Here is an 11,642-nt window from a genome sequence, read left to right on the forward strand (position 1 = left end):
ACAGGTTTAGGAACCTCAAGCGCTCCCAGTAATTGAGGTGTTTTATCTCCGTTATGCGCGCCGTGAAAGTTCTCTGTACATTTTCTAGGTCGGCAATTTCACCTGTGCAGCAATATTCCAGCCTAGATAGAACAAGTGACCTGAAGAGTGTCATCATGGGCTTGGCCTCCCTAGTTTTGAAGGTTCTCATTATCCATCCTGTCATTTTTCTAGCAGATGCGATTGATACAATGTTATGGTCCTTGAAGGTGAGATCCTCCGACATAATCACTCCCAGGTCTTTGACGTTGGTGTTTCGCTCTATTTTGTGGCCAGAATTTGTTTTGTACTCTGATGAAGATTTAATTTCCTCATGTTTACCATATCTGAGTAATTGAAATTTCTCATCGTTGAACTTCATATTGTTTTCTGCAGCCCACTGAAAGATTTGGTTGATGTCTGCCTGGAGCCTTGCAGTGTCTGCAATGGAAGACACTGTCATGCAGATTCGGGTGTCATCTGCAAAGGAAGACACGGTGCTGTGGCTGACATCCTTGTCTATGTCGGATATGAGGATGAGGAACAAGATGGGAGCGAGTACTGTGCCTTGTGGAACAGAGCTTTTTACCGTAGCTGCCTCGGACTTTACTCTGTTGACGACTACTCTCTGTGTTCTGTTAGTGAGGAAATTATAGATCCATCGACCGACTTTTCCTGTTATTCCTTTAGCACGCATTTTGTGCGCTATTACGCCATGGTCACACTTGTCGAAGGCTTTTGCAAAGTCTGTATATATTACATCTGCATTCTTTTTGTCTTCTAGTGCATTTAGGACCTTGTCGTAGTGATCCAATAGTTGAGACAGACAGGAGCGACCTGTTCTAAACCCATGTTGCCCTGGGTTGTGTAACTGATGGGTTTCTAGATGGGTGGTGATCTTGCTTCTTAGGACCCTTTCAAAGATTTTTATGATATGGGATGTTAGTGCTATTGGTCTGTAGTTCTTTGCTGTTGCTTTACTGCCCCCTTTGTGGAGTGGGGCTATGTCTGTTGTTTTTAGTAACTGAGGGACGACCCCCGTGTCCATGCTCCCTCTCCATAGGATGGAAAAGGCTCGTGATAGGGGCTTCTTGCAGTTCTTGATGAACACAGAGTTCCATGAGTCTGGCCCTGGGGCAGAGTGCATGGGCATGTCATTTATCGCCTGTTCGAAGTCATTTGGCGTCAGGATAACATCGGATAGGCTTGTGTTAATCAAATTTTGTGGCTCTCTCATAAAAAATTCATTTTGATCTTCGACTTTCAGTCTGGTTAGCGGCTTGCTAAAAACTGAGTCATATTGGGACTTGAGTAGCTCACTCATTTCCTTGCTGTCATCTGTGTAGGACCCATCTTGTTTAAGTAGGGGCCCAATACTGGACGTTGTTCTCGATTTTGATTTGGCATAGAAGAAATACTTTGGGTTTCTTTCGATTTCATTTATGGCTTTTAGTTCTTCCCGCGATTCCTGACTCCTAAAGGATTCTTTTAGCTTAAGTTCGATGCTTGCTATTTCTCTGACCAGTGTCTCCCTACGCATTTCAGATATATTGACCTCTTTTAGCCGCTCTGTTATTCTTTTCCGTCGCCTGTAAAGGGAGCGCCTGTCTCTTTCTATTTTACATCTACTCCTCCTTTTTCTTAGAGGAATAAGCCTTGTGCATACATCGAGTGCCACCGAGTTAATCTGTTCTAGGCATAAGTTGGGGTCTGTGTTGCTTAGTATATCTTCCCAGCTTATATCGGTTAGGACTTGGTTTACTTGGTCCCACTTTATGTTTTTGTTATTGAAGTTGAATTTGGTGAATGCTCCCTCGTGACTAGTCTCATTTTGTCGGTCTGGGGCTCCACGCATACATGTCTGAACCTCAATTATGTTGTGATCTGAGTATATTTTTTTGATATGGTGACATTTCTTATCAGATCATCATTGTTAGTGAAGATGAGGTCTAGTGTATTCTCCAGTCTAGTAGGCTCTATTATTTGCTGGTTTAAATTGAATTTTGTGCAGAGATTTAAAAGCTCGTGTGAGTGTGAGTTTTCATCAGAGCTGCCTCCTGGTGTTATTACTGCAACAATATTATTTGCTATATTCCTCCATTTTAGGTGCCTTAAGTTGAAATCCCCCAGGAGCAAGATGTTGGGTGCAGGAGCTGGAAGATTTTCCAGACAGTGGTCAATTCTTAACAGCTGTTCCTGGAATTGCTGGGATGTTGCATCCGGAGGCTTGTAGACTACCACAATGACTAGGTTTTGGTTCTCTGGCAACATCCGTGCACACAATGGATGTCTAGGCTCCAGGAGAGCTCCAAATGAGAACCAACAGCCTCCCCCAGCAGACAGGGCTGACAGCTACCGTGACTTCACCTCTACAGAGGACCTCAAATCTGCAATCAAATTAACATCCACCAGGACTCTGACACACATCCCCAAAGCAGCTCGCCCTCAAGCTGCTAGCAAATTCACTGACCTTCTGAAGAAAGTCAACGATGCTCCTTCAAACAACAGATCCTGGCACAGCTTGCTGCTTTTTGGCAATGCCTGTTTGGCTGTCCCACCAAGGAGGGACAAGTCACTTGCAACACATGTTATTAGGGCAATAAATGCATTCCCAAGGGATGACAACCTCGTCCGTCTCCCCCCTAGGGCGACAAACACCCGCCGGGCAAATGCCAACAACAGGACACCCGACACCTCAAAAATCAGAGCCCAAATTAGCAAAAAAATAGAAGAGGGTAATACTATTGGAGCTTTGAGACTTATAACCAGTGAGGATATCATCGCTCCCAAGGACGTCAGCACAGCGCAAGCTCTGAAGGACAAACATCCACCCAGGGCTCCCAGTACCAACATTGACCTCCCTGACATTGCAGCAGGCGAAGAACATCTAACCTTACAGGATGCTGATGTGTATAAAGCTGTTATGTCATTTCCACAGGGTTCAGCAGGAGGTTTCACCGGTTTAAGGCCTCAACACTTAAAACAAATACTCAATCCAGCACTTGGTGAGGTTTCAGAGAGGCTGCTGTCTGAACTCACCAAATTTTCCAACCTGTGCCTGGCTGGCAGTGTCCCAGAGGCCATCAGACCCTTTTTCTTTGGTGCCTCATTGTGTGCCCTCCGGAAAAAGGATGGCGGAATCAGGCCCATTGCAGTGGGTAACACCCTTCGGCGCCTAGTCGCCAAGGCTGCAGTAAGAAGGGTGAGTCAAGAGGCTGCTACAATGCTGAAACCAACTCAGCTCGGTTTCGGCGTTCAACAGGGCTGTGAAGCAGCTGCCCACGCAGCACGAGTATATATCAAATACATGTCATATGAAAAAGCCTTGGTCAAATTGGACTTTGCCAATGCTTTCAACTCAGTCAGAAGGGATGCTGCTCTCCAAGCAGTTTATAGAAACTTCCCTTCCCTTTACCCCTTCATAGAATCGTGTTATAGTGTGACTTCCAAACTATTGTTTGGGGACCATGAAATTGACTCGTGTGAGGGCGTGCAACAGGGGGACCCTCTCGCCCCCTTTCTATTTTGTTTGGTCATCAAGGAAGTCACGGAGGCACTCTCCAGCGAGCTCAATATCTGGTTCCTGGACGACGGTACCCTAGCTGGCACAACAGAATCTCTCCTAGAGGACATCAGTAAAATTAAAGACATGGGAGAAAGCCTGGGCCTTTCTTTAAACCCCACCAAATGTGAAATAGTTTCTACCAATCAACAGATGATCCAGAATATTAGTGCCGTTTTACCAGGAGCATGAGCCATTGATCCAGCCAATAGCACTCTCCTCGGTGCTCCTCTTGGGTCCAATGCCATCGATCTGATCCTAGGAAAAAAAGTCTCAGACCTCCAGACGATGGAAAGCAGGATGAAAGACATTGACACACACGATGCCTTCTACCTACTCACCAGGTGCCTGTCAATCCCAAAACTTACCTATTTTCTGAGATGCTCCCCAGTCTTCAGCAGTCCAAAACTCAAGGAATATGATTCTCTCCTGAAGGCCATGCTAGAGAGTGTATTGAATCTTTCCCTTGACGATGGACAGTGGTTGCAAGCCTCACTTCCGGTCAGGCTTAGAGGGCTAGGAGTACGCAGATCCTCCCAGATTGCTCTACCACCTTTCCTATCCTCTTCCATTGCATCAAACGAGTTGATAAGACAAATTCTTCCTGACACCCTCAGTGACTCAGCAGGAATAGAAGACCCTAGCTATGCCAGTGCCATCACCGAATGGGAGACTCTTGCTGCTCCAGCACCAAACCCTAGTGCAGCACTGGCTCACAAACAGTCAAGCTGGGATGGCCCAATTGCTGAAAAGGTGCTTGCCAACATGCTCAGGGCTGCAACATCAGATAGGGAGATTGCCCGTCTCCAGGCTGTGAGTGCACCTCACTCTGGGGACTTCCTCAAAACAGTTCCCATATCGGCAATGGGAACGCGACTCGATCCTAAGACCCTCCGTATTGCAGTGGCTCTGCGCCTTGCTGCCCCAATTCACAGAATATATGTGTATTTGCGGCGAAGTACAAGCAGACCAATACGGTCTACATGGTCTTAACTGTTCCAAAACCAAGGGCTGGCATGCAAGACACAATGAGGTCAACGACATCATTAAGAGAACCCTTGCTACAGCTGGATGCCCTGCCGAGAGGGAGCCACGATCACTTGCAGCAAACAATACCCACAACCCAGCAAACCGCCCCGACGGGATCACCATCTATCCTTGGAAGAATGGCAAGCTCTTAGCATGGGACTATACCTGTGTGTCCACACTGGCTGACACCTATATCCATCACAGTGTGGGGTGACAGGGAGGAGCTGCTGACCACAGGGAGGAGTACAAGATCAGCAAGTACAGGGACATTAGCCAACAGTATCAATTTGTCCCAGTGGGATCAGAGACCTTGGGATCATGGGGAAAAAATGACACACGCTTCCTTAAAGAATTGGGTTCCAGACTCATCGACACCACCAGGGACCCAAGGGCAGCCACTTTCATGTTCCAGCGCCTCAGCATCGTCATCCAGAGGGGAAATGCTTACTGCATACTTGGCTCACTTCCAGCCTCGGAGGAGCTGGAGGAAATTCATGATCTTTGATACATTGTGCCATTGTATTCATGTTTATGTTTTTTTCTGTAAATGTATTTTGTTTATTAATAAATGTTCACATAGAATAAAAAATATATAGGGGGTGGTAGATGAAAATATTCAAACAGCTCCGGGGAGAACCTTGAGTTTTCCCTGAGGTACGTTTATTGTCTTCTCTCAGGATGAGGGTCCCCATTCCAGCTATAGAGGTGGTACTTCCCTATATATTTTTAATATATATATTATATATATATATATATATATATATATATATATATATATATATATATATATATATATATATATATATATATATCTCGAGCAGAATATCTAAAACTGGTCAATTAGCAATAACTCAATTAAAAATAAATCCTATCTAACATTTTCTCCTATACGTTTAAAGATATATTTTTTTCATTAATGTTATTGTAAAAAAATTTAATTTTTCATCAAAAGAATCTTACAAAACTTACCTAACCTTATTATAACAAGAACAATTTATTTTAGCATAACCCAACTAAATATATTTTAGATTTGTTTACAATAATTTAATACTAAACAAACACAATGAAATATATTTTTTTCGTTAGGTTCAGAATGATTTTGGCGAAATTATTGCATACACAAATTTTCACTTGTCCTATATGGCAGCAAATAGGCACCTGGGTGTTAGTCGACTGGTGTGGGTCGCATCCTGGGGGACAAGATTAAGGACCCCAATGGAAATAAGTTAGACAGTCCTCGATGACGCACTGACTTTCTTGGGTTATCCTGGGTGGCTAACCCTCCGGGGTTAAAAATCCGAACGAAATCTTATCTTATCTTAAGATGAACGTTGCTATTTAAGCCAAGATCGCAAGTTCTGCCTATTCGGCACAACTTGCGATCTTGGCTTAAATAGCAACGCTCATCTTGCTATATAGGACAAGTGAAAATTTGTGTATGCAATAATTTCGCCAAAATCATTCTGAACCTAACGAAAAAAAATAGATTTGATTGTGTTTGCTTAGTACTAAATTATTGTAAACGTATTTAAAATATATTTAGTTGGGTTAGGCTAAAATAAATTGCTCTTTTTATAATAAGGTTAGGTAAGTTTTCTAAGATTCTTTTGGTGCAAAATTAATTTTTTTATATTAACATTAATGAAAAAAATATATCTTTAAACGTATAAGAGAAAATTTTAGAAAGGACTTAATTTTAAATGAGTTCTTGCTAATTGACCAGTTTTACATATTCAGCACGACATATATATATATATATATATATATATATATATATATATATATATATATATATATATATATAATATATATATATATATATATATATATATATATATATATAAATATATATATTATATATATATATATATATATATATATATATATATATATATATATATATATATATATATATATATGTCGTGCCGAATAGGCAGAACTTGCGATCTTGGCTTAAATAGCAACGCTCATCTTGCCATATATGACAAGCGAAAATTTGTGTATGCAATAATTTCACCAAAATCATTCTGAACATACCGAAAAAAATATATTTCACTGTATTTGTTTCGTATTAAATTATTGTAAACAAATCTAAAATATATTTAGTTGGGTTAGGCTAAAATAAATTGTTCTTGTTATAATAAGGTTAGGTAAGTTTTCTAAGATTCTTTTGAAGCAAAACTAAAAATTTTTACTTTAACATTAATGAAAAAATTATATCTTTAAACGTATAAGAGAAATTTTTAGAAAGGACTTAATTTTAAATGAGTTCTTGTTAATTGACCAGTTTTACCTATTAGGCACGACATATATATATATATATATATATATATATATATATATATATATATATATATATATATATATATATATATATATCAACAAGTCGGCCGTCTCCCACCGAGGCAGGGTGACCGAAAAAAAAAAATCCCCAAAAAGAAAATACTTTCATCATCATTCAACACTTTCACCACACTCACACATTATCACTGTTTTTGCAGAGGTGCTCAGAATACAACAGTTTAGAAGCATACACATATAAAGATACACAACATATCCCTCCAAACTGCCAATATCCCAAACCCCTCCTTTAAAGTGCAGGCATTGTACTTCCCATTTCCAGGACTCAAGTCCGACTATATGAAAATAACCGGTTTCCCTGAATCCCTTCACTAAATATTACCCTGCTCACACTCCAACAGATCATCAGGTCCCAAGTACCATTTGTCTCCATTCACTCCTATGGAACACGCTCACGCACGCTTGCTGGAAGTCCAAGCCCCTTGCCCACAAAACCTCCTATACCCCCTCTATCCAACCCTTTCGAGGACGCCCCCTACCCCGCCTTCCTTCCCCTACAGATTTATATGCTTTCCATGTCATTCTACTTTGATCCATTCTCTCTAAATGACCAAACCACCTCAACAACCCCTCTTCTGCCCTGTGACTAATACTTTTATTAACTCCACACCTTTTCCTAATTTCCACACTCCGAATTTTCTGCATAATATTTACACCACACATTGCCCTTAAACAGGACATCTCCACTGCCTCCAACCGTCTCCTCGCTGCTGCATTTACCACCCAAGCTTCACACCCATATAAGAGTGTTGGTACTACTATACTTTCATACATTCCCTTCTTTGCCTCCATAGATAATGCTTTTTTGACTCCACATATACCTCAACGCACCACTCAGCTTTTTTCCCCCATCAATTCTATGATTAACCTCATCCTTCAAAAATCCATATTATATATATATATATATATATATATATATATATATATATATATATATATATATATATATATATATATATATATATATATATTAGCGGTATTAATCATAGGTTATCTTGTGGTCAGGTGATGACCTTCGTGGACGAACACCGGACGGAGCTCAAGTCTGCTTCCAGAAAGGTGGAACAGAAAATAGAGATCATCAAGAATAACATCGCCTGGATGGATGCCAACTACGAGACTATATATCAGTGGCTGGAGCAGAAGGGCTACAGCGTCAAGCTAAGGAACGTCTGAAAGGAGAAATAACGTTATACGAAAGGCAAAATGAAATATGAAAAAAAATGTATAGGCAGGATAACTACAATGAACAATCAAAAGATTTTAACTCCTGTACTTTTGTCCATAGGTCATTATTACAGGGACGAAGGAGTACGTAGATTGTTTATTATAAAATGATATATGCTTATTTAATTCCCCTGCTATGAGGTACACTAGGTGTCAGCTCATCACTGGAATGTGTAATGTCACAGCTGTCAACTCTACCTCTGCATATCTTGTACTACAAACTCAACGTATAAATCAAAACAACTGAAAAAAAATTTATTTTTAAATGTAAATAATGTTATACTTTAATATATCATTTGCTTTAGGCAACAAATTTGTGTATTAGTCTATTATTAATCTGGTATAAATTTAAGGAAACTGTAGTAAAATATGCAAAACGTAATAAATCGCTAGTAGTGAGCAAACTAGAAATTTACATCAAGTTGGAGAGCAAGTATTTTTGATACCGTTTTTCCCAAAACAGGTCGAGAAACTTGATAAAGCTCCACTTAGGGTGAAACGTCTAATACAAGGCTCTCTGTTATGTGTTTTAAAGTAAAAATTATAGCTGACGAGATTTTCATCATTATAAGAACGATATATTAAACCGGTCGTCTCCACCGAGGTAAAATGACCCCCTCCCCCACACACAAAAAAAAAAAACTTTCTCCATCAGTCATGCCATAGGGGCACTGATACTGCAGTTTAAAACTGCAAATATCTCCACCCTCCTCCTTCAGAGTGCAGGCAATATACTTCCCACCTTCAGAACTCAAGTCCGGCTAACTGGTATCTATATAGTTTTTTCTATGTTTAGTAATTTATACAGATGAAAGCATTACCAGTCCCTTGCTTCACATACTGCATAGCGATGACAGGAAAGAGTTTTTCTCAGGATCTAAGAAAATCACACTTGTGCAGAGTGACAAAAGTTAATTCGTGAGCACTGTAAAATCCTTGGACTGGTTAAAACACGAGTCATAAAAACGTAGTGTTACATGAGGCAAGAATAAACAGTAACTGAACCACACGAGGTACACATCAGGAAACACCTACACAGGTTGTTGCTTATTTTTTGTGTATATATATTATGTATTTATTTATTTTGGATTTCATGAATTTCATAGCTTTAGTCAACAGCCAAAAGAAAACTGTTTGGCATTATCAGAGATTACTGTATTTGGCTGACCAGTCGATGACCAACTTCCTGCAAGAGATTGAGAGATATCGTGCAGTGATGTGGATGTTGACCACAGTGGTGCTACGATGGATGGTGGCCACTGGTGCATAGTGGCCACTGTGATGGATGGTGACCAGTGGTGCATAGTGGCCACTGTAGTGCATGGTGGCCGCTGTGGTGCATGGTGGCCATTGACGTGCATGGTAGCCACTGACAAATACCTATTACAAGATACTCTCACCTCGTGTATGGAAGGTTTAATATTTAATGTCGCATTACCGCTGCTAGTTTTCAAGATAACTTTTAAAATAAAGTGCTTGTAAGTTTTATAAATTCAGACATTATTAGAAACTGAATATATATAGCATCTATGTATGTATAACAGAATGAAATGATCTGCATAAACATAATAGAAATGAGGTTGTTTGTGTAGTTCCATATCCTAACCTTCATTGTTAATACACACTAAGTTCGGTTAGGTAACATTTGTCAAGTAACAGGACAAATAGTTCTTGGTGCGGGTCTTATTATTATTATTAATATTACATGTATAATCAAAAAGGAGCCCTAAACCTACAAGGGTCTCGGGTCTTAGTCATACTGTATGATGACTCGCCAGTGGAGCTGTTGGTCTTCTGACAGAGGCCTTTCGCTAGCTTACCGGTCCTCCCCTTTAAATTATTTTATGTAGATATACAAACTAGGGTTCGCTATGCTCAACATTTTCAACCTTGCAGGAAAGCTAGATTTCACTCAAAGAGAGCAAGAAAAGTTTTAATCAGTTAATAAAATATTCAGATTGTCTCAGTTATATTTAGTACTTGATTTTGTTTTCATGTATCCTCTTTTATTTCATGTTGAAGGGGGGGTTCAAGAGTCAAAACTGTCCTGGCCATCGCTGAACCACTCAGTAGTACAGCGAGGCCCAGGACAGCAAGGCCCAAATGAGTACAAACACTATAGGTGTCGATTCTCATATCTTGGTCCCGCCTCTTGCCACTCCAGATTCACTCCGTAGCCTCGTGGGCTCTATCATACCTGCTCTTAACCTATGTGTGCCTCCACCACTTCCTCACCGAGATCATTCATTCCACTTCCCGACCACTCTGAGAATGAAGAAATACTTCGTAACGTCCCTGTGGGTTAAGATCTTATGTGACTTGAACTTCCAGTTGTGTCCCCGAGTTTCCCCGTATCTCGCCTCTCAAATAGCCTATATCTGTCTATCTTATCATTTCCCCTGAGTATTTTAGATGTTGTTTACCATGGTTCTGTCCTATGCCGTTAGATTAAATTCCGTTAGCCTCTCCTCGTAGCTCATGCCCCTTAGCTCAATAACAAGCCTTGTTGCATACTTCTGCACTATCTCCATTTTGTTTTAGCGTGCTTTTTCAGGTGCGTGTTTTGTACTGGTTCTGCAAACTCAAAAATGGACTTGACGTCTGTTGTATGAAGGGAGAGGAAAGATGGTTTTTGTGAAGGGAGGAGGATGGTTTTGGCGGAGGGAATAGGATAGTGTTGGAGGGGCAGGATATTTTGTTTCAAGGGAGGAGTGGGATAGTTTGTGTGAAGGAAGAGGTATACCTGGAGAGGGTTTCAAGGGTCAACGCCTCCGCGGCCCGGTCTGAGATCAGGCCTCGTGGTGGATCAGGTTCAGATCAACCAGGTTGTTACTGCTGGCCGCACGCGAACTGACGTACGAACCACAGCCAGGCTCGTCAGATACTGGCATTAGGTACCTGTCCAGTGCCTTGTTAAAGACAACCAGGGGTCTATTGGTAATCCCCCTTATGTATGCTGGGAGGCAGTTAAACAGTCTTGGGCCCCTGACACTTATTTTGTGTTGTGTCTAATTTATCAGAACCAAGGAGGCTTCACGTGGACCAGACCCTTAGTGATATAGTTAATAAAGAATCCCTCTAGGATTTTCCAAGTGTACATTATCATATCTCTCAGCTGCATTCCAGGGAATATAAATCAAAGGACTTCAACCGTTCCCAGTGATTTAGGTGCCTTATCGTACTTGTGTGTGCCGTGAAAGTTCTTTGTACACTCTCCAGGTCAGTAATTTCGCTTGCCCTGAAGGGGGCAGTTAGTGTACAGCAGTATTCCAGCCTGAAGAGAACAAGCGATTTGAAGAATCATCATGGGCTTGGCATTCCTAGTTTTGAAGGTTCTCATTATCCATCTCATCATTTTTCTAGCATGTATGTGGTAGATACATTGTTGCAGTCTTTGAAGGCGAGATCCTCTGGCATTATCACTCCCAGGTCCTTCACATTACTT

At 40.8% G+C, this 11,642-nt stretch overlaps 1 protein-coding gene across 4 annotated transcripts in view; it reads left to right on the forward strand.

Moving 5' to 3' along the window:
- The window catches only part of LOC138855020 (aminopeptidase N-like), a 36,390-nt gene extending 26,618 nt beyond the window's left edge, over positions 1–9,772 (forward strand). For all 4 annotated transcript variants that reach the window (XM_070101627.1, XM_070101626.1, XM_070101625.1 and 1 more), the window contains exon 18: positions 7,976–9,772. In XM_070101627.1, coding sequence (XP_069957728.1) covers positions 7,976–8,146 — 171 coding nt within the window. In that variant the 3' untranslated portion in view covers positions 8,147–9,772. The remainder of the gene's footprint in view (positions 1–7,975) is intronic.
- The last annotated feature ends 1,870 nt before the right edge of the window (positions 9,773–11,642 follow it).

Source organism: Cherax quadricarinatus, chromosome 78, assembly GCF_038502225.1.
Source record: "Cherax quadricarinatus isolate ZL_2023a chromosome 78, ASM3850222v1, whole genome shotgun sequence".
NCBI classification, from domain to species: domain Eukaryota; kingdom Metazoa; phylum Arthropoda; class Malacostraca; order Decapoda; family Parastacidae; genus Cherax; species Cherax quadricarinatus.